The sequence below is a fragment of the Macaca nemestrina genome, chromosome 17 (genome assembly GCF_043159975.1).
Source record: "Macaca nemestrina isolate mMacNem1 chromosome 17, mMacNem.hap1, whole genome shotgun sequence".
Taxonomy (NCBI): domain Eukaryota; kingdom Metazoa; phylum Chordata; class Mammalia; order Primates; family Cercopithecidae; genus Macaca; species Macaca nemestrina.
The window spans coordinates 58,712,201-58,738,384 of NC_092141.1; the positions used below are offsets into that span (position 1 = coordinate 58,712,201).

Sequence of the window (26,184 nt, forward strand, 5' to 3'; positions counted from 1 at the left end):
CATCCAGGAGCTCTTAGTTCAGTCAATTCCTTGACATTTGACGTGCCTGGCTCAGAACTGGGCGCTGGGGACATCTAGGTGCGCAAAGCCAGGTTGCCTTCTGACAGGTAAGCCAACCGGCCAGGACAGGCAAGGCTTAATTAATTCCTTGCCTGCTGGACACCAGAGCCGTGCGCCCAGTGCTGTGAGGTCATCTGTTATAAGAGTGTGGGAGTCAGTAGGGGAGAAGAGGCACTTGGGCTGGATCTTTCTTTTAATTTCATTAAAAAATATTTGGGAGAGGGGAGGTCTTGAACTCCTTGGCCTCAAGCGATCCTGCTGCCTCAGTATCCGGAGTAACCAAGGATTGTACTGGCATGAGCCACCACCAGGGCTATGCGCTGGATCTTGGAGGAGCAGAAAATCCCAGGGGCAATTGGCTTGGCCGGGAGAGTAGACTGTTTTGGGTCAGGTCAACCCAAGCATCTGGAGGTGTACGTGCTGGGAGGACAGTCAGACGGTATGTGCAGGAGAGACAGCACAGGGGAACGCCTGGGGAAGCAGGCACCTGAAGAACTGTCCCACAAAGCAGAAACATCATGGGCTTCAGAGGCAGGCGGTGCAGGACAGTTCTCCCAGTGGCCTTGAACTGACCTGGTTCTCCCCTCCTTTCTTGCTTGTAGTTCTCGAGAATAACTGTAGATGCCTGTAATCTCAGCACTTTGGGAGGCCGAGGCGGGCAGATCACTTGAGATCACAAGTTCAAGACCAGCCTACCCAACATGCTGAAACCCCGTCTCTACCAAAAATACAAAAATCATCCAGGCGTGGTGGTGGCCACCTGTAATCCCAGCTACACAGGAGGCTGAGCAGGGAGAATCCCTCGAACCTGGGAGGCAGAGGTTGCAGTGAGCTGAGACAATGCCACTGCACTCCAGCCTGGGTGACGAAGCAAGACTCTGTCTCAATAAATAAATAAATAAAACTGTAGAGTGTGCGGAGAATGCAACATCCTGAGGGAAGGAAGGTCTGGCCAGCACAGCCATGCCCTGTTCCAGTCCCCCTAGAAAAAGGATGTCCTTCAGCACTTCAGCCCAACATGTCACATGGCCTCAGGGTATAAAACCCAGGGCGGAAGCCGGGCGAGGTGGCTCACTCCTGTAATACCAGCACTTTGGGAGTCCAATGAGGGCAGATCACAATGTCAGGAGATTGAGACCACCCTGGCTAACACAGTGAAACCCCATGTCTACTAAAAATACAAAAAACTAGCCGGGCGTGGTGGTGTGCACCTGTAGTCCCAGCTACCCGGGAGGCTGAGGCCAGAGAATTGCTTGAACCTGGGAGGCTGAAGTTGCAGTGAGCCCAGATCGTGCCACTGCACTCCAGCCTGGGAGACAGAGTGAGACTCTGTATCAAACAAACAAACAAAAAACAGGGCAGGCTGGTTTCTGGGGTCCCTCACTTCAGTACAAGTCTGGCTGGCTGGGCGTGTTGGCACACACCTGTTATTGCAACACTTTGGGAGGCCGAGGCGGGTGGATCACCTGAGGTCAGAAGTTCAAGACTAGCCTGGCCAACATGGCGAAACTCTTGTCTCTACTAAAAAAAAAATAAAATAAAAAAATAGCTGGACATGGTAGTGCACGCCTGTAATCCCAGCTATTAGGGAGGCTGAGGCAGGAAAATTGCTTGAATCCCGGTGTTCACACCACTGCACTCCAGCCTCGGTAAAAGAGCGAGACTCCATCTCAAAACAAACAAACAAACCAACAAAAAAAAAGTCGGGCATGCGCAGATGACAGTCCATCCCCCATCTGCCTCAGCAGTTTTCCTGAGCCTTAGGGGTCCAGCTCCAAATAAATCCCAGCCTTCTGTTGTCCCTTACTGCCTACCTATAGGTAATAAACACACTGCATGTCCCTTGTGTTTACCTCACTGGACTCAGCGTTATGTAACTTGTGGGTGTTCACCTCACTGGACTTTGACAAGTTGGTAACCAGTGTGCAGTGAACCTGCTTAACAGACAGCTGGGTTCTGATCCAGCGGTGCGACCTTGAGCAAGATACTGAACCTCCCTGAGTTTCTGTTGGGTCATTTGTGAAGTGGGACCAATGGCTACTTGATAGGATTGTTGGGAAGATTTGGAGACAAAATAATGTGAAAATACCTAGCCTAGAGACTGGTACTGAAAGTACCTTAAACCTATGTTCATTTCTGAAAAAGTTAAGAGGAGGCTGCTGCTGCTTTGGGCAGGCATGCTGGGAGGTAAGGGGGCAGGCACGCTGGGAGGTAAGGGGGCAGGCACGCTGGGAGGTAAGGGGGCAGGCACGCTGGGAGGTAAGGGGGCAGGCATGCTGGGAGGTAAGGGGACAGGCAGGAGGCAAGTTGCCATTCCTGTGAGCTGGGAACCTATGTGCCTTTTGGAACTCAGCTGTTTTTATTTCTTAGGTCAAGGTACAACCTGCTTTATCTGGCCCTGCCTACTAGGGATACCCCAGGTTCACCAATCAAAACAAATAAAAAATAAAAATGAGGCTGGTTGGTGAGGAAGGGGGCTGGGGATGGGAGATAATAGTTAAAGAGTATGGGGTTTCTTTCTTAGGTGATGACAATGTTTAAAATTGACTGTGGTGATAGTTATACACATTTGTGAATATACTAAAGACCACTGAATTCTATACTTTAAATGGTGGATTGTCCCAGCACTTTGAGAGACTGAGGTAGGAGGATTGCTTGAGCCCAGGAGTTCTAGACCAGCCTGGGCAAAATAACAAGATCCTGTCTCTACAAAAAGATGTTTAAAAATTAGTTAGACATGGTGGCACATTCCTATAGTCCCAGCTACTCAGGAGGCTGAGGTGGGAGGACTGCTTGAACCAAGGAGTTTGAGGCTGCAGTGAGCTATGATCATGTCACTGCACTCCAGCACGGGTGACAGAATGAGATCCTGTCTCTAAAAAACGGGGGAGGGGTGAGTGAACTGGATAGTATGTGAATTATATCTCAATCAAGCCGTTATATATATATAAAAGAATACTTCTTGCTAGACTAATCTGGCAACAATGTGAAAAAGAATTAAATTAGAGTATATTAAAAATAAAAAATTGGGGCCAGGCACAGTGGCTCATGCCTGTAATCCCAGCACTTTGGGAGGCTGAGGCAGGCAGATTGCTTGAGGTCAGGAGTTTGAGGACCAGCCTGGCCAACATGGTGAAACCTCGCCTCTACTAAAAATACAAAAATTAGTGGGGGTAGTGGTGGGTACCTGTAATCCGAGCTACGTGGGAGGGTGAGGCAGGAGAATCACTTGAATCTGGGAGGCAGAGGTTGCGTGAGCTGAGATTGCACCACTACACTCCTGCCTGGGTGACTCCGTCTCAAAAAACAACAACAAAAATGGGTTGGTATCTCAAAGGGATACCAAGGGTGAGGGTTAAATTAAGTAGATAATCCACATCAAGGTGCTCTGCACTCTCAATGACAAGGAATAGGAGGTCTGAAAGTGCTAGTTTCCCTCAGTGTCTTCCCTTCTCCATCCCATAGGAGCTGCCAAGAGAGCCCACCAGCAAGAGGCCAAAGAAAACAGAAGCTCTTTATGCCAAATCACAAGGACAGACAAGGGGAGTACGGAGGATGGACAGGAGGAGGGCCTGGGCAGACCCTTCCTCCCTCTTTATTCACAGATTTAGATGTCGTTCCATCTGCTCTCGAAGTTTGAATTTCTGGATCTAGAGGAAAGAAAAAGGAGTTAGGGTGACCAACTGTCTTGGTATGCCCAAGAATAAGGGGTTTCTCAGGCTTTTAGTGCCAAAACAGGGAAAGTCCCCAGGCAAACCAGGATTAGGTGACTTGGTCACCCTGCTGCCAGCCTCTCCACACCCATTGCTGAAGCAAACAGAGGTGGGGCCCCATGGGACCCCAGAGCCCAGGCTGCCCTCCCCAGTCTCCTTCACCTTACACACCTTTCCTGAAGTGGTGAGGGGGTAGTTTGTGACGAACACGATGTACCTCGGAATCTTGAAGTGAGAGATCTGCAGACCAGAGGGAGGGAGGTAAGGCGTGAGGCTGGGCAAGCTCACAGGGGTATGGGAAGGGGACCGGGGCTGGCTTGGCCGGGAGTCAGCTTCGTCGAGGGCAGAGCAGCCCCCACCCCAGGCTGGTTGGCAGAGGAGTGGGCGAACAAAGAACCGAGCAGCATCAGCTTGGTTGGGCGGAGGCTCCCACCTTCCCTTTGCAGAAAGCTTTCATCTCCTCCGCCGTGGTCTCCTCCCCGTCCTTCAGCCGAATGCAGGCACAAATCTCTTCCCCCATCCGATCGTCCTTCACTCCCACGACCTTCCAGGGCCAGGGAAAAGTATCAGACATCACCTGGTTCATGTGTGTTTCCTGTTTCTGGGGGCTCACCTGAGCCGGGTGCCTCACCTGCACTTCCTGCACCTTCGGGTGCGTGTGAAAGAAGTCCTCGAGCTCTGCGGGGTAGATGTTCTCACCACCCCGGATGATCATATCCTTAGAGCGGCCCACGATCTTGCAGAAGCCCTGTTCGTTCATTGTGGCGATATCTCTGTAAGGAAAGCCCAGGGGCGACCTGTCACCTCTGCCTTGTTCACTCACTTGCTTGCTCACTCATGAAACATTCATTGACCACCTACTGTGTGTCTTCCACTGCTCTAGACTCTGGGAGACATAGCAGGAACAAGACACAGTCTCTGGAATTAATAGTCTAGTAAGGGGAAGGGAGGCAGACAAATACAAACCAATACCTATAACATATTCTCTCTCTTTCTCTTTCTCTTTCTCTCTCTCAACATATCTATACATATGCTTTTCACAGCTGGCTTCTTTCCGGGTCTCAACTCAAATGTCTCCTGACATCTTCTCTGTCCACTCAATCTAAGGGAAGCTCCCCTCCCCACCACAGCCACTCTTTCTCCTATAACCCTATTTTATTTTCTTGGTGTTTTTTGTTTGTTTGTTTGTTTTTGAGATGGAGTCTTGCTCTGTCGTGCAGGCTGGAGTGCAGTGGCACGTTCTCAGTTCACTGCAACCTCCACCTCCCAGGTTAAAGCGATTCTCCTGCATCAGCCTCCTGAGTAGCTGGGACTACAGGCACGCGCCACCATGCCTGGCTAATTTTTGTATTTTTAGTATAGGTGGGGTTTCGCTGTGTTGGCCAGGCTAGTCTCGAATTTCTGACCTGATGTGATCCACCCGCCTCAGCCTCCCAAAGTGCTGGGATTACAGGTGTGAGCCACTGCGCCTAGCCTATTTTCTTGGTGTTATTTATCGATGTCAGGCATCATCTGTCTTCCTCCAAAAAAAGGATCCTTCTCATCTTACTTTCCTCTGGACCTCCAGCGGTGAGAACAGTGCTAGCACATAAGGAATTCTAATAAGAATTTGCTGAGCTAACAAATGAGTATGAGTGACTGAATCTGGACTCAGCTTTGGCAGCTGCTGGTGTAGGATGATGACCCAGTTGATTTCTTCTGTGCTATGTATGATCATCCCCACCATATACATTTTGGAAATTAAGTCTCCAGCATGTGAGGGGTCATCTTGATACCCACATCCTCACGGTGCCAGGTTAATGTTCCCGGCTCAGCCTCAAGACCTCCAGCCTCCCCTCAGCAGCCAGAGCCTCCACCCCGCCCTGCCTTCTCACCCTGTCCGATACCACTTGTCCTGATCCACTGCTTCCCCCGTCTTCTGAGGCTCGCCCCAGTAGCCCAGCATGACGCAGTACCCTCGGATGCACAGCTCCCCGGGCGTGTTCAGCTCTGCCAGCATCCCCGCCTCCATGTTCATGATCCGGGCCTGGGACAGGACAGCCTCAGGTTGGGGCTTCCTGTCCTCTTGCTTCAGCATAGGTGGTCCTCGGAAATGGAGAGAGCTTTGCCTGCTCTCAACCCCCCAACTCAAGCACCTGGAATGAGGCCCCCTGGCTCTGCCTATCCCCATCCAGAGAAGGGAGACAAAGGCTAGAGTCGACCCAAAGCCAGTCAGAGACCTGAGCTGGGCATGAAAGAAGAGCTGAGGCCCAAGCTGGGAGTGCTGAGGAAACAGAGCAGGCAGGCAGCTGCTGCAAAGAAAGAGGTCTGTGGACTGCAGAGCCAGCTGAAGAATTATAAACTGTGGAGAGGAGAAGGGAGTCTCCTCTTACTTCCCATTAAACAGCAAATAAGCCAAAGAGGGTAAGGCATGGCAACACCATGTGAATAGGAGAGGCAGAGTCTGAAAGTCCGGTAGAGCAAAGAGCCATGGCCACTGTGCCAAGGAAAGCTGAGCCTCCATGTGCCTCAGTGTCTGCATCTGTGAAACGGGGTAAGTGATGTCTGCCCCTGTTTCCCTTCCAGGTGAGCATCCTAGTGAGAATGGCAGTGCAGCTGTAGGACACACGGGAGGGGGCTCACATCCCTACTCAAACCCTGGGTACAGGACTGCTCTGGCGGGAGGGCAGGGCATATTCACACCAGGATAGTGGTCAGCACCAGCAGAAGCAGCTACTTGTGCACAGGGGCAGCAATCCCCCAGGGGTGGGAGCAGAAGGGTGCAGGGGAAATCAGGAGCCAGCTGGCACAGCCCCAGTGTTAGAGCAGGAAAAGAGGCATGGCTGGGGTTTAAGATTGAGATGCACTCTGGGGCAACCTTTGAGGGGCAAAGGGACCCCCCTAAAGGGATAGGCTGCTTGAGAAATGAAGTGTTTATGCCAAGCAAGAAGAGAAACTCTGCTAAAGCGAGAGGCGGGGACCACTGGAGGAAAAGAAGCTATGTAGGAAAACTCTCTGTGCTCTGGCTTCTCTTTGAGGCTACCCTGGCTGCCCTGAAACAGACAGTGGGCTTGGCAAAAACACACCTCAGACAGGAAGGGAGGCTGCGGAGAAGTTCAGCTGGCAGCGGCTCACAGCCACCATTCCAGCTTTCCCCCTTTCATGCTTAGCCCACAGAGAACGCTCCAGGCCAGGCCTAGCACACCGCTGCTGCTGGGGAGCTCTAGGCATCCTGAGTGAGCCATTTGGCTCTCTCACTAAAAGCAACAGATGTCCCAGCTGGGTGCACCCCAGTTGGGTGATGGGAGGTGGGGCTTCGGAGTCTTGGTCAGGGGCTCACCTCCGTGTGAGGCATAATTCTGCCCACGCTTTCTGCCTTCTGCTCCACAGTGTCCTCAGGGAAGTTCGCGAATGTGACGGGACTGTTCTCTGTGGTTCCATAAGCAACCTAGAGGGTCCAGAAAGCATGCCTGAAGAGGGCTCAGCGCATGCAGAGGGATGGGGTGAGCTATCTGGGGAAATGGGAAGGAATTCATAAAAGAAAAGGGAAAGTGGAGGGCAGCTGAATGGTAGAAACAGAGACCTCATTGGTAGGGGCCTGGGGTCAGAAGGCAGAGATGCTGGGAGTGAGCAGGCTAGATCTCTGCAGGGCCCCAGATCTGAAGGAAACTTGAGAGCAGGGACACCATTCTCTTCCAGCTGGAGCTCTCTCAGTGCCCCGTTTCCTTGGAGCAGCCACCTGTCTGTGCCTGTGGCTCCGGTATTACCATCACTCCACCCTTCTCTCCCCAATCCCCTGGCTGCCTTAACCCCACCTTCCTGATTTCAGGCCACACCCCCTGCCCCTCGCTTCCAAGCCAAAGGCCCCATATACTTGATGAGAAAGCCAGCCTGCCTTGGCCCAGCTAGGAGTGGCACAAACACAACGCACCCCTCTCCCCATTCCGCAAACCCTGAACAAGTGCCTGGCCTTGGGGCAGGCGTCCCCCAAGCTCTGGAGAGTTTCCCGTGAATTTATTTCCATCAAAATAAAAAACAACGTAAGCAGTGATTTTAAAAACCAGTGGCACCCCCCCCACCTCCCCCATTTCCAGTGGTTGGAAAGCCTGAGCAACAGAAAAACCAGAAGCCAGCCTTGGAGAAGCCTAAATACCATCAAGGAATAGTCTAGGCCAAGTATGACCCCCCTATCCTAGAGGCAAGGGGCAGAGAGGTTTGGGAAAAGAGCAGGCGCTGGAAATCAGGCCCCAACACGAGGGTACTGGGTAAGGGGAGAGAGGCTAGCTACCCCATGTCCTAGGTCCCTTTTAATTAATGGATACCAGATCTCATCCATCCTCCTCCCTGCACCAAGCTTCCCCCTATCAGCTGCTCTGGCTCTGACACGACTGGGGTTTGGTTCAATGTGGGGTCTGGTTTCTCCCTCCACCCTTCACAGACAATATCCTGTGCCAGGCAGCTTGGAGCTCACCCTGAGGCCGGAGCTGTGACCCTGCCTGTTCACCCTCCCCTTTCCACAGGAATCCGGACATCGTGGCTGGCAAGTGGGTACAGAGAAATCTGGCGGGCTGGGGCGGGACTGCCCACAGAACTTACGGTCTGGCAGCCAGAGCCGTCCAGGGCTGGTCCTTCGACCTGCCCCGCCCCCTCCCACACCCGTCCTCACAGTCCTGGGGCCACTGCCCGAATGTGGCCTCTGCCAAGTACACCTCGGCGCCACTCAGCCGCCACCCTGAGACCCCTCGGGGCGGGTCCTGACCACTAGGGTTGGGGATGAGGGATGGGGATATTTTGGGGCGATGAAGGAGGGAGGATAGTGAGACTCTGCTTGTGGCCTGTGGTTTCCAGGTGTGTTTGCCATTCCCCTTGGCCACCCTCCCCGACTTCCCACTTTTTTGTTCAGCCTTCAGCTGTGGAAAAAGGGGATGGGGGCGCAAGCAGGGTTGGGAGAGAGGGGTGGGGGCGCGCCCCAGGGTGGGGAAAGAGCTCGGGTCTCCCCAGGGCCAACTTCGGCGCGTCCGAAGTGGGAGCCCCACGCCGGGGCGGCTCTCACTCTCGGCCGGCGCTGCACAAGCACCCCATTAAAGCGCCGCCAGCTGGCCCACCGCGGGGAGACGCGTCCGGCTGTCCGGTCCCGCTTCCTACCACCTCGCATCCAGGGCACCCGGCCGAGCGTGTGTGGATGGTGCGGCGTGGAGGCTCAAACTTGAGCAAACAAATAAGTTCAGGGAACGCCTCCCTCTCTACGATGTAAACTCGGGGCTCCAGACATAACCATTCCCCCTTCCCAGAAAAGCCCCGGGAAAGGCGGTAGGCAGAGGAGCAGCACAGGAGAGCAGGGGGCTAGAGCCGGGGCTCGGGGGCCACGGTCCCACTCCCCTATGCACGGTCGCCGGCTGGGGGAAGGGCCCCGCCCCCTTCCCCGTGGAGGGCGGGGGCGCATCTCTGGGCGCGAGCGAGTTAAGCCCAGTGGCCTCGATGCTCCACGTAGGAGCTGGCTCGGCTGCCGGCTGCGGTCAGGGCCACCGTATAAAGAGGGCGGCAGACCCGAGCGCCCAGGACTCGCCGCTGCCCGCGCCCCGCCGCCGCTGCTGCCCCCAGCCCCGGCCCCAGGAGTCCTGGCCATGGCCAGCCCAATGCTCTTGCTCAGCCTCGGCCTCCTGGCTGGTCTGCTGCCGGCGCTGGCCGCCTGCCCCCAGAACTGCCACTGCCACGGCGACCTGCAGCACGTCATTTGCGACAAGGTGGGGCTGCAGAAGATCCCCAAGGTATCAGAGAAGACAAAGCTGCTCAACCTACAGCGCAACAACTTCCCGGTGCTGGCTGCCAACTCGTTTCGGGCCATGCCGAACCTCGTGTCGCTGCACCTGCAGCACTGCCAGATTCGCGAGGTGGCCGCCGGTGCCTTCCGCGGCCTCAAGCAGCTTATCTACTTGTACCTGTCCCATAACGACATCCGCGTGCTGCGCGCAGGTGCCTTCGACGACCTGACCGAGCTGACCTACCTCTACCTGGACCACAACAAGGTCACCGAGCTGCCCCGGGGGTTGCTCTCCCCGCTGGTCAACCTCTTCATCTTGCAGCTCAACAACAACAAAATCCGTGAGCTGCGCGCAGGCGCCTTCCAGGGAGCCAAGGACCTGCGCTGGCTCTACCTGTCGGAAAACGCGCTGAGCTCCCTGCACCCCGGTGCCCTGGACGACGTGGAGAACCTCGCCAAATTCCACGTGGACAGGAACCAGCTGTCCAGCTACCCCTTGGCTGCCCTGAGCAAGCTACGGGTGGTGGAGGAGCTGAAGCTGTCCCACAACCCCCTGAAAAGCATCCCGGACAATGCCTTCCAGTCCTTTGGCAGATACCTGGAAACCCTCTGGCTGGACAACACTAACCTGGAGAAGGTGAGCTCCTGGCTGCAGGCTCTGCCCTGGTTCCTTCTTCCCTTCCTGGAGGCCCCAGGAGCCAGAGCCACAGCTGGCACCAACCCCTGTCCCCAGGTTCCCTGTCCCTCTGGCTATCTCCAAGGTGAACAGCTCTGCCACCTCCCTTCCTCACCTTGTCACATCCCTACCCTAATCCCTGTCGGCTGCCAGTCTCAGCCACTGCCCTCCTAGGATTCTTACATATAAAAGGAGTGGGGCTGCCCTGGCCCCACAAATGGCCCCCTAGGGCCATCTCCAGTGCTCCCAAACCCCCCACTGCGGGCAGCAGCCACCTCTTCCTGTTGGGCCTTCCAGCCCCCCTCTGCTGTTTTCCCGTCTCCAGTAAACCTACCACCCCATAAAGGAAGGTTTGTTTATTGAGGAGCCTTCTAGAGGAGCTGGGCAGATCAGGCCCACAAAGAGACCCTGTTCCTGGTGGGGGCTGTGCATGCGTGCTAAGGGGGAGTGGGGGACTGGGGAGTGAGGGGAAGCAAATGCCTGAGGAAGACATTCTCCATGCCCCACAGAGGCCCCGGTGGATGGCCCTGCCCAATTCACACAGACACAATTCATTGCATTCTCAAGTCCATTGCAGCTCAGTAGGCATGGGACCAAGGGCTCCCCCAGGCTGCAAGCATCATGCCCATGGGCTCCATGAAGGGGCAAAGGCAAGACCACTATTGTCAATCCTTGGCACAAGACCCCAGGTGTCTCTCCATAGGGAAGACTGGCATGCCTCACTGTCTCCAGACTGCTGACTGCCCTTTGCCCTCCCCCGTCACTAGACTCGTCTCCTGTCTGCTTCCTCACTCATTCCTTTCTCCCCTGGGGTGCCCAGTGTCTGGCCAGCTGGGGCTATATTGGATCCGAGCAGAATCCCTTCTCTGGGACTGGAAAAATCACCCTGGTACAGGGCCTTCAGCCAGGAGGTGTGGGTGGGGACCAACAAGGTAGAGGAGAGTCTGGTTACTGGAGACCTTCATACCTTAATGTGGGCCACAGGAGAGGGTACGGGTGTGGAGATGTGGGCAGAATCTCACTTGGGCAGCAGCCAACCTTTGTTTGGGTGGATGGAGCCTGCGCAAGCCTGCCCTTCTTCAGCCCTGCCTCTCCCCAGCTGAAGTTGGAGTCCCCTGTGGCCCACCAGTGCCAGAGTGGTCTTTCAGTGGGCAGCAGAGCGGCGAATCGGGGTGGTTTGGGGCAGGGGAGGCCAGACAGGAATTGTGGCGCCTGGGCAAAGGTGTGGGCACCAATAGAACATTTCCTCTGGAGCCGTCCAACCTGGCCAAAGGCTCCACCAAGGTGGCTTCACAAATAGCGTCTGGCTGGCAGTGGGGGAGCAGTGAGGACAGAGCTGGGGGAAGTCCTGGGACCCTGGGACTGTGGGGAGCCTGGGCCCACTGCCCACTCCACTAAGCACAGACCAAGTTCACCATGTACCAGTTTGGGTTGCTGGGGCCAAACTCTGGCAGCTCCACAGTCCCAGTGTTTGTGCAGGGATTGTGGTGCCAGGGGAAGAGGAGCTGGGTGTGGTCCTGTGGCTACTGTTTACCCACTGCTGTGACCCAGGGCAAAGGACAGCACTTTTTCCGTTTCTCCATTTGCATATTGAAAATAACACAACCTGGCCGGGTGCGGTGGCTCGCGCCTGTAATCCCAGCACTTTGGGAGGCCGAGGCAGGCAGATCACGAGGTCAGGAGATCGAGACCATCCTGGCTAACACGGTGAAACCACGTCTCTATTGAAAATACAAAAAATTAGCTGGGTGTGGTGGTGGGAGCCTGTAGTCCCAGCTACTCGGGAGGCTGAGGCAGGAGAATGGTGTGAACCCGGGAGGTGGAGGTTGTAGTAAGCCGAGATCGTGCCAGTGCACTCCAGCCTGGGCAACACAGCAAGACTCTGTCTCAAAAAAAAAGAAAAGAAAAGAAAATAACACCACCTGTCTCAAAGAGGGTTGTGTAGATTGGATCATCTGAGACCACTTGGTCACACTGCTTTGGAAACCGGGAAACTCCTCAAAGCGCTATGGCTCAGGTTCAGGGAAGGACGCTGCCCCTCTGGCGCTCGGGTGCTCACTCATTCGCTCATGACCACCTTGCTCCCCAGTTCTCAGATGGTGCCTTCCTGGGTGTAACCACACTGAAACACGCCCATTTGGAGAACAACCGCCTGAACCACCTGCCTTCCAACTTCCCTTTCGACAGCCTGGAGACCCTCACCCTTACCAACAACCCCTGGAAGTGTACCTGCCAGCTCCGGGGTCTTCGGCGGTAAGAACACCCCCGTGTCACTCCCAGAGCCCACCCTCATGTGATAGAGACACATTAGCCCTGCACTAAGACATGTTGGACATGCATCCTAGATCTGCCACCTAATAGGCATGGGACCCTGGGAGCCTCAGTTTCCCTATCTGTAAAATGAAGATGACAGCTTCAGACTATCCTGTGGCCAAGTCAATCCTGGTCCCATAGTTCACTGCCCTTCCCCTCAGCACTCCCACCTTCTTCCCCAGACCCAGCAAGTTTCTGTCTCTCCAGGTGGCTAGAAGCCAAGGCCTCCCGCCCAGATGCCACCTGTGCCTCACCTGCCAAGTTCAAGGGCCAACACATCCGTGACACAGACGCCTTCCGCAGCTGCAAGTTCCCTACCAAGAGGTCCAAGAAAGCTGGCCGCCATTAAACAGGTGGGGGCTGGGTAAACACGTCCCCTATATCCCTCTTTGGTGATTCCAGCAAGTGAGCTGGTATCTTCCAGGGTACCCCCTCCCACTGGAGGGGCAGGCAGACCCTCCATTTTTACAGAGAGAGGAGGGGAGGACTGGGGCCCCTTTCAAAGGGAGGAAAAGCTCCTGCCCAGGACTTCCATCATTTTCTCCAAGCATTATCTGGGTTGCTGGAGTACTGACATCGATCCTTGCCTCCTTGCAGGTTCTGACTCAGCCAGTCCTGGTGACTGGCCACTGCCTTCCACCGGAGAGACTACTGACCTTCCCACTTCCACCCCTACCTTCTCCCCACAGCCTCTGCTGATGCACAGAGCTGCCCACACCTAGACACGTCCTGGCAGGGGGCCTCAGGCACTCCACTACCAACCCAGCTCCACCCAGCAGTGTCCTGGGGAGAAGGAAGGCTGAGCCCCTCCCCAGCCATCATGCCTTCCCCACCCTCCAGCTCCTCTCAGAGAAGCTGTTGCTGAGACCCCCCCCCAAGTCAATCAGAGCCACAACGGGTTGGTCATCAGGATGGCCACCCTTCCAGGATCATCCTTCCTCTGTTCCTCTTTCCCTGCCACGTGGCAACAATCATCAGATCCTTGCCCCACCCCTTGCTTCCAGAAAGGGTTTTAAAGCCCATGCCCCAACTCTGCCAGCCCCCACCTGCCAGGACATTCTAGCAGGACATCGGTGCTTTGCTGCCATCTTCCCATGCTGCAATTTCTTCCTGAGATTTCTATAAATATAAATGTATGTATGTATGATATTTAGTCCCCTGCCACCTATTTCCTTCATCCACCAGGTGCTGATGAGGTCAGACTATCTTTTATCACATCTGCTTTCTGGAGGGAGGGCTGGCTGCGAGGGTCGCCTTTGAACATCTGGCCTGGGCTCATCCCCATGTATGTCAATCTGTTGTCATCCCAGGCCTGGCCTGCCCACAGCCTGGGCCCCGGTCACCACTCACCACCAGGTCCTTCATATTTATCTTGTTGATGATGGCTCGAATCAACTCTGGAGGTGCAGGGGACCCAGCAATGACACCTGAATCACAGAGAGAGGGGCTGACACAGCTCCCCACTTCTCCAGGCCCAGTGGAGTCCTTTCACCTACAGCTCATTCGAGGGAGGAACCTTCCCTTTTCTCCCCTGACCCCAAGCCTTTCCTACACCTGGCAGCTGGCCCTGGGCTGGTGTCCCGGGACACTGGGGATCTCCCTCCCTCCCACCCACATTTTTACAGTGTCCTTCCTGCCCCCTAAATAAAAGACTGGGAGCTAACTCACCCAGGCCATTCCTGTAGGGGAAGAAGCCCCCTCCCCACGCCTGGCTGCCCTTGGCCCCACCCCACCTCCACGCATGGTCGAGATGTCATAACTGGAGAAGTCTGGCTGGTTCAGAATGTCCACGAACATCGTGGGGGTACCATACAGGAAGGAGCCTCTGTATAGGAGGAGGTCTCGAAATTAGGCTTGGAAGTGGAAGGGAACTCCCTCTTCTCACCCACCCCGCCATGAAACTGCAGCAAAGGGAACAGGCAGGAGACACTCCTGAGGCAGGAACTGGTCCTCTCCTGGGGGTCCTCCACTGTCCCCATCCCCAGTCTCCTGGCTGGCGGGAGGAGGCAGCTCGGAAAGGTGTCAGGGCCCAGGAGTGAGGAACAAGAGGGTTTTATCAGCCTACAAGTAGCCTGTTCACCAGTGCCCACCTCTCTCTGCTGATGGCCTCCAGTGCCTTTTTGCCATTGAAGACGGGAGAGGCCAGGATGAGGGTGGCACCGTACATCAGACACATCATTGTGCCTCCCACAGAACCCAGGCAATGGTACAGGGGGCTGGGCAGGATCATCCGCAACTGCTCTGGTGTCTGGTGATGGAGACAGGAGGCTGGGTCTGTCTTGGAACCAGAAGCCAGTTCCTCTAGCTGGCAAGGGGAGCCCAGCCAGCCCCCCACCCCTGCCTGAGCCACCCCTCCTGCAGCCTTGCCCTGGGCCTAGAGCCGCCTCACCTTCTCATGCAGTTTCAGGCGCTCTCCTAATATGCTGGAGTTGTTGACAATGTTGTAGTGGGAGAGGGTGGCCCCCTTGGGGCTGCCTGTTGTCCCCTGACAAGGCAAGCAGGGCATGGCTTGGCCTCCTTCTCATCTCCTTCCCACCCTGGGCCACTGCCTTAAAGAGCACTGGACCAGGAATCAGGAGACAGGGATTGTTGCCCCAGATCCATCTGTTCAGTATATTTGCAAAAGGTCTACCACAATGCCAGGTGTCAGGGTCCAGCAATGCAGAAGATAAGGTCTCCGTTCTCATGCCACCTATATGGCCCAGAGAACTCTGCCACCCATAAGCTGGCTTGGGTAAATTCTCTCTCTGGGTCTCTGATTCCCCATCAGCTAAATGAGGGGCAGCCTCTAGCAGTTCTAACCTGTGTTGGTTCAGTGAATCTGCCACTGCACCGTGAACAAGAGGGCTGGAGTGGAGAGGGCAGGGGGCTGGGGGAGGAAATGTGACAAGGACACCAGGTGCTGATATTTTCCAGAGCAGAGAGGACAGCTGAAGGCCAGTCTCAGTAAAGAATGCCTGCTCTCCTCTGCTGTCTCCCCATCCCTACGGAAGTGTCACAGAGGCAGGGGGCATGTGTCCACCTGGGCTTGGGGCCTGGAGACCTCTGCCTTACCGAGGTGAACTGGATGTTGATGGGGTCATGGCAGGACAGGAACTGCTGGATGTGCTGGAGCTGTTCCAGATGCTGCTGTGTGCTGCCAGCCGCCAGCACTTCATCCAGGAGCAGGGTTCCCGGCAAAGGGGCATCCACTGAGATGACTGTGGTCAGATCTGGGAGCCTGGGGGTGGGGAGGATGGTGAGAGACAGGGGCTGAGGAAGGGGGCAGGGTGAGTAGTAAGTGAAGGGATCAGGGATGCTGAATGACGCACCACCCAGTAACCCGGGACACACCCACCTCTGACTTTTCAAGGCCCCTGGCTGGGCATTCTCCACCTCTGGACAGATCTGCTTCAGGATGTTGTAGTATTGCTGGGTCTTGAATTGCTTGGGGAACACAAGGGCCTTGCAGCCCACCTGTGGAAGGGGAGTCCCCCACCTGCAGTCAGCAGGGAGCCTCAGACTAGAGCTCTGGGGGAGTCCTCACTAATCAGTTGCTCTCATACAGAGGCACCCATCTCTGACACACACACCTCCAGCACACTCCCAGGCACCACACTGCAAGACAAATGCACACGTGGACCAACCCCAAGACACACGCACCACACCCTGAGACACATATGCATCACATGTGAGGATGGACACACACGCGTACATACACCTCTGCCCTGACACACACATGCCCCCGTCCCTGCCCACTCACGCCAGGTTTGTGTTTGACCAGCCACCCTCTCCATGGAGTTGGGGCCACCTTCCAACCATCTATGACCTAAGGAAGGACACTCTGCATGTCACCCACCCACGTATGCCCTAGCTCACACCGTCACACTCTGTGACAAGCAGAGTCTGTGCAGCCCCCTGTGCCAGGCCCCAGCCGGGCCTCTCCCTGACGAATGAGCTGTACCTTCTTGAGGACATACTCCAGTTCCGTAGCCTGGTAGGCTGGGTTCACAGACACCTGGTGGAAGCGGTGAGGGCATATCAGTATTCTGGGCAGACCCTGTCCCTCCTGCTGCCCCTCTACCCCCAGGAGGCATAGAGGCAGCACTCTACACCCCCTGACTCCCGGAGGCCTCCTTGGTGGGCCTCAGGAGAAAGCACAACCTGGTTTGAAACCAATCAGGCACTGGTTTGGTCCTGGGGGCTGAGGGCCTGAGGGACTCCCCTTGAATGATGTTCCCCCACGTACACCCAGCTGTGCCAAGCAAGCCCCTCCTTACCAGAATGATGCCCGCCTGGGCAGTGGCCAACTGTATGAGCACCCACGCATAGGAGTTAGGTCCCCACATGCCCAGCCGGTCACCCTTGCAGAGACCAATGCTCAGGAGGCCAGAAGCAGCTTTGTCCACCTGGTGTAAAAGATGGGGCACAAGGGGTGAGATGGGGCAAGCAGGAAGGGGCCCAAGACGCCCACCCTCAGTCAGCCCTTAGCCCGGGAGTTCTCATCACAATCACTGGGGACAAAAGGACAGGCAGATTCCCAGCCTCAGTGGGTCTGCCCTGGAGCCTGCATAGTTAACAAGTGCTCCAGGAGCTGCTGATACAGGAGGTGTTGGACCCCCTGTGCCTCAGTCCTGTCTCCTTCTCCTGCCATCCCTTGGGGTTCTCTGGCAGCCCTAGCACACTGCCCCATAGCCAGGTGCCCACGCTCCTGGTTCTGCTCAGCCAGGGCAGCTTGGGAACTAGCACCTGCCCACTTTGAGGTTTCCAGGTCAGGACCCACCTCCTCCTTGAGTTGGGCAAAGGTCAACCTGACGTTTTCATGGAGGTCGACCAAGGCCTCTCGTTCCGGGACCCTCTGTGCTGTGGCCTCCAGGCACCGGCCCACAGTCTTGCTGAGAAGATGGTTTTTGGTGCACCCTTGAACGTAGCTGAGGCCTCCAACGGGCAGGGGAACCATGCGATCCACCTCTCTGGAACTGTAGGGAGAGGAGCTATGAGTTTCACTGTCCCAGATCAGCCTCCCTGGAACCAAGGGCATGGCACACCCAGTCAAGCCAGGGGGTAGGCTGCTGACAACATGTTAGAAACCACTAGGTTTTCTCCAGATCTTCCCGTAAGCCTAAAATCCCCCAGACCCTTTTCCCAGCCTCAAGCCTAATCCCAAGGCAGCAGGACAGGGACAAGGTTACACCAATCTGGAGCAAAGGGCCCTCCTTCACCTTCTGGGGAAAGGTGAGATGCCCTAGCGAAGCCCGGGAGAGCCTGCCTGCGCAGACAGATCTTACAAAGCAGGACCACGCCTTCGCCCCCAGGCCCTGCCTCCTGGAGAATAAACAGGTCACTGGGGTCCTTCCTAAGGAACCAGGGAAGCTGTGCCTGGACCCAGGGCTGGAATCCAAGGCCTTAGGATTTTAGGCTCCTTAGTGGGCCAGTTTTTCTCCTGAGGGCCTGAAAGCCAAAGACAGAATAGGAAAGGAATAAAGGAGAGGGCAGATGGAGGCCCTAAGAGAGGCAGCTGGGAGGCCCCTGTTATTCCACAGGCCTGTAGGTGTCCAGCGCCAGGTGCTACCAGATCCTGGGCACCTGCAGATGAAGAAGAAAGCCCCTATACGCCAAATGGCACCTGGGCTCCAGCTCCCACTCTCAGATGATGTCACAAGGCAGGCAGTTTCGGTCTCCAGGGAATTAAGAAGCTGGCTGAAAGCAGCCAGTTAAGGAAAAGGGGCCAGATGTCAGACAAGCAAGGGGCACCAAGAGCCTGAGAGTACTGAGAGGATGTCAAGTGGAGGAAGCAGCCAGCTCGGGACCTGGCTCGGGTTCTAGTCTGGGACCGGGACTCTTCACCTCTCACATGTGGCTGCCTATCCATCTCAGGGCACAGGTGGAAACAGGTCTGGGTAGAGGTCTGGGCAGTCACGGGAGTAGTAACCTACTCCCCACTTTTCTCCATCAGCCTTTCAGGAACTACCCATCTCCTCCCAGCCCTGCCAGGTAAGAAACGACCCCCAAGTAAGGGCACGCCAAGCTGGAGGAGAACCTGCACTTCCATTATGCTCCACTGAACTTTCCCCACCTTTTATTAACTGTGGCACCTGAGCCGGGCACGGTTGCTCACACCTGTAAAGTAATGCCAGCACTTTGGGAGGCTGCAGCAGGAGGATCGCCTGAGCCCAGGAGTTCGAGACCAGCCTGGGCAATATAGGGAAACCCTGTCTCTATGAAACATTTTTAACAATTAACCAGGTATGGTGGCGCATGCCTGTAGTCCCAGCTACTCTGGAGGTTGAGGGGGGAAGATCACCCGAGCCTGGGAGGCAGAGGTTGCAGTGAGTCATGGTTGCACCACTGCACTCGAGCCTGGGTGACAGGCAGAGTCCCTGTCTCAAACAACAAACCAACAAAACCCAGTGAGACCTGGCAAGTTATCTGTTTACTCTTTGGCTAGAAGGGGATGAACAGACTGCCTTGCCTATTCCATAGGGGGGCATGAGGTTCAAGTGTGAACAGGCCTGCAAAAGTGCTCTGGGAATGCTGAAGTGCTCTGTAATCGACAGGCATTTTACCGTCCATTCATGGCATTTATCGACCATGCATTCAACACACATTCAGTGAGCACCCGTATGTGCCAAGTACTATGCTAGGACTAGAGATAGAATAAGCCACAGTCCTTCCTCTAAGAAGCTCCCTGTCTCTGGGGAAATTAGACATATTAGCTCTTTGTGGGTGGGAACAGCCTAGAAAATCAGGAAATGGGAGCCATGAGGCAGACTATGGGGGGAGACCCCCAGCCCATCTGAGGCCCATTCTCTGTTCCCTCAAAGCTGGGTTAAGGTAGCCTCTCTTAGACCTGGGCCCTGGGGCCACCCACACTATGGCCTCCTCAGCCCTACAGAGTAATTAGCCAACATTTATTCCTCCAACAAATATTTAGTAAACACCCACCACAGAGAAGGCCCAATGCTAAAAAATGAACATAACCAAAAACAGTCCCTGTCCTTGCAGAGCTAAGGGTCTGGTCGGAAAGAGAGGAGTGCAGTCAACCTTAGTAATGATGAATGTATGTTTAGAAAGCTGAGATAAGGAAGGGACCATGGTCCTAGGAGCACCTGTAAGAGGGAATCTGGGATCACCTGGAGCTTCAAGGAAAACTCCCTTAAGAAAGTTATGCCTAAGCTGAGAGCTGAAGGGTGAGGAAGTGTTCATCATCAGAGAAGGGAGAGGAGGGCATTTCCGGCAGAGGAGAGCTTGTCTCTGTGGCTGGAGCACAGAAAATGAGAGGGAGTGCTGTGAGAATGGGAGGAGTGACTGGAACTTGAACCCAGCTGAAACCAAAGGGCCCAGAGCAGAGGACATTCGGCCTGGAAGAATGAGGAGAGTCCCATACTCCAGGTTCCGGGGTTGGGGCTTTCTCCACCCATGGGCCCAAATGGACCCACATCATTTATGAAGTGAAGAGGGATGGATGGATGTTGGAACCAGGATCTGTGTTTATGGGCTGATCCCTCCCTTATCCCTCCAGAGACATCAGAAGGAACCTTCTCAACCAGTGTCACTCCCTCCTCCAAGGGACAGTTTTTCAGGATGTGGTCCATGGAGATCTGCTTCGGAATCATCTCAGGATCTCACAAAGAATGCAAATTCCTGGGTCCCTGCAATGCCTACTCATTGCAGAGCTTCTGGGGAGTGGACGGGGGAATCTGAATTTTTAACAGAATCCCATGTGATTCTGAAGTGGGCCTGGATGAGAAGGATTCTATGAACCACACTTTGACAACCACTCTCTTGGCAATCTAAGCCACCCCAACCGTCTTTGACTCATCTATTCAAGCAAGCTTTAGTGAGCACCTACTGTGTGCCAGCCCTGTGCCAGGTGCTAGGGATACAGGGATGGATAAGACACTGCTCCCAGCCCTCTAAATAGTCACAGTGTGGTAGGAAGAGAAAGGTATGTAAACAAATCATTTCAACTCTCGGATTAAGACTATTCAGTAAGGAAGAGAACAAAAGGAAGATAACCTACTCTCTCTCCAGGGATACATGGGACAAGAGTGGGCTTTCTTTCCCCACACTCCCCACATCTCAACTACCAACCTCAGCTCCTCCTGGTTCTCACCCTTGTAATTTCACTCAATTCCACATGTCTATGAAATCTGTGGGTCCTCAGGGTCTACTGAGATCTGCCAAGGCCTAGAGTGGAAAATTGGTCCTCTTCCCATCCCCCTACTGATGAAGGAAGATGCTGCATGTCCCTCCAAACCTCCACATCCTCCTGCAAGAGTGTGGTCCTCAGCATAGGGGGCCCCTGGAGCCTATACCTGGAGTCCACCAGGCCGAGCACATATCCAATGATGGCCTGGAAGGTCTGGAAACCAGAGCACACCTTCTATGGGAACAGAATTTGCTCTGTTCACATTCCCACCTAGGTCTGAGTAACAGCTCAGAAACTGGTACCTAGAGCAGGCCAGTGAGGACACGCAGTCCTGGGAATAGGGTGTGACACCTGGACTTCCCAGGGGTCTTTTTTTTCTTTTGTTTTTTTTCATTGTTTGTTTGTCTGTTTGTTTTTGAGAAAGGATCTCACTTTGTCATCCTGGCTAGAGTGCAGCGGTGCAACCATGGCTCACTGAAGCCTCGACCTCCCAAACTCAAGCAGTCCTCCCACCTCAGCCTCCCAAGTAGCTGGGACTACAGATGTGTGCCACCACACCCAGCTAATTTTTATTTTTATTTTTATTTTTTGGTAGAGATGGAGTCTTACTATGTTGCCAGGATTGGTCTCGAACTCCTGGGCTCAAGTTTCTCCCACCTTGGCATCCCAAAGTCCTGGAATTACAGGTGTGAGCCACTGCACCCGGCCACCAGGCACTTTTTTTTTTTTTTTTGAGACAGAGTTTTGCTCTCGTTGCCAAGCTGGAGTGCAATGGCATGATCTTGGCTCACCACGACCTCTGCCTCCTGGGTTCAAACGATTCTCCTGCCTCAGCCTCCCGAGTACCTGGGATTACAGGCACACACCACCACGCCTGGCTAATTTTGTATTTTCAGTAGAGACAGGGTTTCTCCATGTTGGTCAGGCTGGTCTTGAACTCCCGACCTCAGGTGATCCGCCCGCCTCGGCCTCCCAAAGTGCTGGGATTACTGGCATGAGCCACTGCGCCCAGCCACCAGGTACCTTTATATCACAGGGTGTAGTGTTCAGGATGAGGCTGTTCCCACCTCTCACAGGTCACCTGTCTGCTTGGCCAAAGCAGTGTGATTTACCTCAGCTTCTCTCTCCAGGCTTTCTGTGCCAAGGCTCCAGGTCACTGGCCCTGAGTAGAAACTGAGTAGTACGCTGGGGACGAGAGCCTTCTCCTCCATGAAGGACAGGAAGTCAGACTAGGGGTTTGGATCTCCCAAGGGTGAGGCAACCCCTAAGTTAAATGCACAATGATTATTGGGGTTGGGGCGTGTCAGGCAGTTACTAGAGGGGAAACGTTTGAAGCTGTTCAGGACTCCTGATGGGGCACTTCACAGCTCATTCTGCAGCTGTTGTGCTAGGAAGACCACGTATATCTTCTATTGATTGACTGCTCATGCCTTGTGAGGGACAATTTCCGGGAGGAACAAATTTCAGGGCAGCAGGGAGCAAAACTGGGTTGCCCTGTAAATGGGCGAGGCAGCCGCTGCCATCCCACTGGAGGGTCTATCACGACAGGGGCTGATGGAAAGGCTGTTTTCTTAGACTCCTCACCTGGGAGGTGAGGACAAGCATCACAGGGAAGGAGGAACACTGTTGATGCTCTGAAGCTCAGGGGACGGGAGGAGAACGCACCAGGCCAGGGAGTCGGGGATCCCAGGTCTCATTGCAGGTGTGCCGCTGGCTGGGTGGGTGACGGGTGTCTCATATCACAGCTCCTCCGCCCACCCTTGATTTTAGCTACAGGAACTTCCTCAATGTGGGAGTCCCTGGTTCTGCAGGCCAGCCCAGACTGGAAGAGGAGCTCATGCCTCTAGGCACAGCAGTCAACCCCATGGGGCTGGAGCTCCAAGTCTCCCCTTTTCTGGGAGGTATCTGTACCTTCTCAGAGGTCCAGGTGAATGAAGCTCTTGTTGCCTAGGGTGATGATATTAACAACATCCCCTCATCGGCTTCCCCACTCCCTGTTTGCTCTCTCTACCTCCTATCTCCACTTCCTAGGATCACTCTCCAAAATAAACTACCTGCACCCAAGTCCTTGTTCTCAGGGGAATTCAAATTAAGACACAGAATTTCTCCTTTCTAGAGCTCACCTTCCCCACCTATAAAGTCTGGGAACTGGCCAGGCATGGTGGCTCACATCTATAATCCCAGCACTTCGGGAGGCCGAGGCGGATGGATCACCTGAGGTCAGGAGTTTGAGACCAGCCAGGCCAACAGGGTGAAACCCCATCTCTACTAAAAATACAAAAATAAACCAGGTGTGGTGGTGCACACCTGTAGTCCCAGCTACCTGGGAGGCTGAGGCAGGAAAATCTCTTGAATCCGGGAGGCAGGGGTTGCAGTGAGCCAAGATGGTGCCATTGCACTCCAGCCTGGACGGCAGGTGTTCAGCCTCCTAACAAGCATCCTCCTATTCTCACAATGACCAGGAGTCCCATTTGGTGGGGTTTTTTTTTTTTTTTTGGTGTTTTTTGTTTTTTGTTTTTTTTTTGAGACGGAGTCTCGCTCTGTCGCCCAGGCTGGAGTGCAGTGGCCGGATCTCGGCTCACTACAAGCTCCGCCTCCCGGGTTCACGCCATTCTTCTGCCTCAGACTCCCGCGTAGCTGGGACTACAGGCGCCCGCCACCTCACCCGGCTAGTTTTTTGTATTTTTTTTTTTTTAGTAGAGACAGGGTTTCACCGTGTTAGCCAGGATGGTCTCCATCTCCTGACCTCGTGATCCGCCCGTCTCGGCCTCCCAAAATGCTGGGATTACAGGCTTGAGCCACCGCGCCCGGCCTCAGGAGTCCCATTTGGTTTGGAACTTGGTTCTCCATTATTCACCATGGTTTTCAGACCAAACAGTGGTCTCCTGGAAATTCTAGTTGGGAAATCAACAGGCTGATTTATGGGACAAAAAAAAAAGAAAAAAGAAAAAATTCCGTTCAATTGGCTTTCTCCTGCGTCTTTCTTCTATGTGTTTTTTCCTGTGTCTTCACAGCAGCTCTGACAGGTGGTGTGACAGAAACCCCAACAGGTCCTTCTCTCACGACACAGACTCAGACATCTAGCTGGCCACACTGTGTGAAATAAAGACCAGGTTTCCAAGCTTTCCCAGCAGCCGGTCTGGCCAGATGGTGAGGTTTGGGCCAGTGGAGTTTAAAGAGGGGTAGTGTGTGCAACTTCGGAGAAGAAACTTTCAAAGGAAGGGACATCTTCTCTTTTTTTTCTTCCTCAGGCTGGAATGCTGCTTGTGACAGGAAAATAATGGTAGCATTTTAGACCACATAGTGATTTTGGGCACCACACAGCAATAAGAGAGGAGCCTGGCGCCTGGACAGCAGGAGTTACCACACCAGTCACAGACTGGCTGTCTCCCAGATAAAGAAAGTCCCATCTCCTTTCTTTTTTCTTTTTTCGCTTTTGAAAATTAAATTATTGATTTTGAGATATTTGTAGATTCATATGCAGATGTAAGAAATAATATCGAGGCCAGGTACGGTGGCTCATGCCTGTAATCCCAGCACTTTGGAAGGTCAAAGCAGAGGAATTGCTCAAGCCCAGGAGTTTGAGACCAGCTTGGGCAACAGAGCAAGACCCTGTCTCTAAAAAAACAAAAACAAGAACAAAAAAAAAATTTGAGACAGTTCTTTCGCCCAGGCTCAAGGGCAGTGGTGTAGTCATGGTTCACTGACTGCAGCCTGGACCTCCTGGGCTTGTGTGATTCTCCCATCTCAGCCTCCTGTGTAGCTGGGACTACAAGTGCATGACCCCATGGCTGGCTATTTTTTTGTATATTTTGTAGAGATGAGGTTTTGCCATGTTGCCCACACGGGCAATTTTTTTTTCTTTTAATTAGCTGGGAATAGTAGCGTGCACCTGTACTCCTAGCTACTTGGGACGCTGAGGCAGGAGGATCTCTTGAGCCTAGGAGTTCAAGGTTGATCATGCCCACTGCACTCCAGCCTGGGCAACAGAGCAAGAGCCTGTCTCAAAATAATAATAATAACCACAAAAAACTACAAAAAAGAAACAATACAGAAATATCTCATGCACTCTTCACCATCAATATTCAAATTTTCCCAATGTTAACATCTTGCAAAACTATAGTACAATATTGTAGCCAGGATATTGATATTGATAATAGTCAGGACACACAACCATTCCCTTGCCCCCATCTTCTTTCAGTCACTCTCAGTTTGGGTTTCTTCGAGATACACTAATATAATCCTGTAGGTGCGGTGGCTCATGCCTGTAATCCCAGCACTTTGGGAGGCCGAGGTGGGTGGATCACCTGAGGTCAGGAGTTTGAGACCATCCTGGCCAACATGGTGAAACCCCGTCTCTACTAAAAATACAAAAAATTAGCCAGGTGTAGTAGTGTGTGCCTGTAATCCCAGCTACTCAGGAGGCTGAGGCAGGAGAATCACTTGAACCCAGGAGGTGGAGGTTGCAGTGAGCCAAGATTGTGCCACTGCACTCCAGCCTGGGCCACAGAGCGAAACTCCGTCTCAAAATTAAAAAAAAAAAAATTTTTTTTAATGCAGGTGAGAATCATGAACTCCCTTTCTACAGGTAAAGAAGCTGAAGTGCAAAGAGATCAAGTGGCCCATGTGACTGATGAACACCTGAGCCAGGAGCAGAGGACACGGTGCAACCGCCTCAACGTTACAGCCATGCCTGCCTGTGCTCCACCCTCAGATCTGGGAGAAAGGAGTGGGCATAGGCAATTCCTGTTCCTTCTGGTTTGGAATTTATATCCTATCTGATCATCAGAGATAATATAACCTCCGCAATTTCTACTAACTGATCCCAAGAAACTGGGGCCAGGGTAGGGCAGGGTTGAGTTGGAAACAGGCGGCTCTTCCAAGGAATTAAGAGTTCTACAAACTCATATCAATGCAATGTGCTCATAAACACAGGAACCACCCATCATTTAGAAAGAGGGAGCATAAACAAACCAATTCTCCTTCCTTGCCCACACCCCAAATGCCTGGGGCATAAAGGGTGGCCACTTCTTTCTCTTTCTTTTTTTTTTAATTTTATTTTAAGTTTTGGGATACCTGTGTAGAACATGCAGGTTTGTTACATAGGTAAACATTTGCCATGGTAGTTTGCTGCACCTATCAACCTGTCACCTAGGTATTAAGCCCTGCGTGCATTAGCTATTTACCCTGATGCTCTCCCTCCCCCAACTGCACCCCTCAACCCGACACTTCTTTTTCTATTGTTTCGTTTTGTTTTGAGACTCACTATGTCACCCAGGCTGTAGTGCAGTGGCACAATTACCGCTCACTGAAGCCTCAAACTCTCAGGCTTAAGAGACTTTCCCATCTTAGCCTCCCAAGTAGCTGGGACTACAGGTATGAGCCACGGTATCCCAACTTCTATTCTTAAAGGGATTTGGTCTTAGGATTATTTTTTCAATGCGACATGGGAAGCTTAAGGAGTTAGAGGAAAAACAGCGGTGCCAGTTGTTCTCAACTCAGAACTAAAGTAACTACTTGGAGACGCATCAGCTACTTAGCATGGGTATTG

The 26,184-nt window shown here is 53.8% G+C and overlaps 2 protein-coding genes across 2 annotated transcripts in view; one reads left to right on the plus strand and one right to left on the minus strand.

Moving 5' to 3' along the window:
- Window positions 1-3,555: 3,555 nt before the first annotated feature.
- The window catches only part of LOC105472381 (acyl-CoA synthetase family member 2), a 48,739-nt gene continuing 26,110 nt past the window's right edge, over window positions 3,556-26,184 (minus strand). The window contains exons 2-16 of the mRNA XM_011725561.3: window positions 17,265-17,460; window positions 16,762-16,890; window positions 16,446-16,499; window positions 15,840-15,958; window positions 15,557-15,722; window positions 14,892-14,987; window positions 14,593-14,750; window positions 14,236-14,327; window positions 13,853-13,929; window positions 7,093-7,200; window positions 5,648-5,799; window positions 4,405-4,546; window positions 4,207-4,317; window positions 3,945-4,013; window positions 3,556-3,710 (exon numbers count right to left, since the gene is read on the minus strand). Of these exons, the coding sequence (XP_011723863.1) occupies window positions 3,660-3,710; window positions 3,945-4,013; window positions 4,207-4,317; window positions 4,405-4,546; window positions 5,648-5,799; window positions 7,093-7,200; window positions 13,853-13,929; window positions 14,236-14,327; window positions 14,593-14,750; window positions 14,892-14,987; window positions 15,557-15,722; window positions 15,840-15,958; window positions 16,446-16,499; window positions 16,762-16,890; window positions 17,265-17,460 (1,720 nt within the window). The 3' untranslated portion in view covers window positions 3,556-3,659. The remainder of the gene's footprint in view (window positions 3,711-3,944; window positions 4,014-4,206; window positions 4,318-4,404; window positions 4,547-5,647; window positions 5,800-7,092; window positions 7,201-13,852; window positions 13,930-14,235; window positions 14,328-14,592; window positions 14,751-14,891; window positions 14,988-15,556; window positions 15,723-15,839; window positions 15,959-16,445; window positions 16,500-16,761; window positions 16,891-17,264; window positions 17,461-26,184) is intronic.
- On the plus strand, window positions 9,119-13,649 carry LOC105472380 (chondroadherin). Its single transcript, XM_011725557.3, has 4 exons — window positions 9,119-10,150; window positions 12,279-12,442; window positions 12,710-12,855; window positions 13,100-13,649. The coding sequence occupies exons 1-3, from the start codon at window positions 9,134-9,136 to the stop codon at window positions 12,849-12,851; spliced, it is 1,323 nt and encodes a 440-aa protein (XP_011723859.2). The 5' UTR covers window positions 9,119-9,133; the 3' UTR covers window positions 12,852-12,855; window positions 13,100-13,649.

Coding starts and splice junctions, on each gene's coding strand:
- LOC105472380 (XM_011725557.3), top strand. CDS start 9,134: ATGCACGGTCGCCGGCTGGGGGAAGGGCCCCGCCCCCTTCCCCGTGGA. Junction 10,151..12,278: donor ACAACACTAACCTGGAGAAG/GTGAGCTCCTGG, acceptor CTTGCTCCCCAG/TTCTCAGATGGTGCCTTCCT. Junction 12,443..12,709: donor CAGCTCCGGGGTCTTCGGCG/GTAAGAACACCC, acceptor CTGTCTCTCCAG/GTGGCTAGAAGCCAAGGCCT.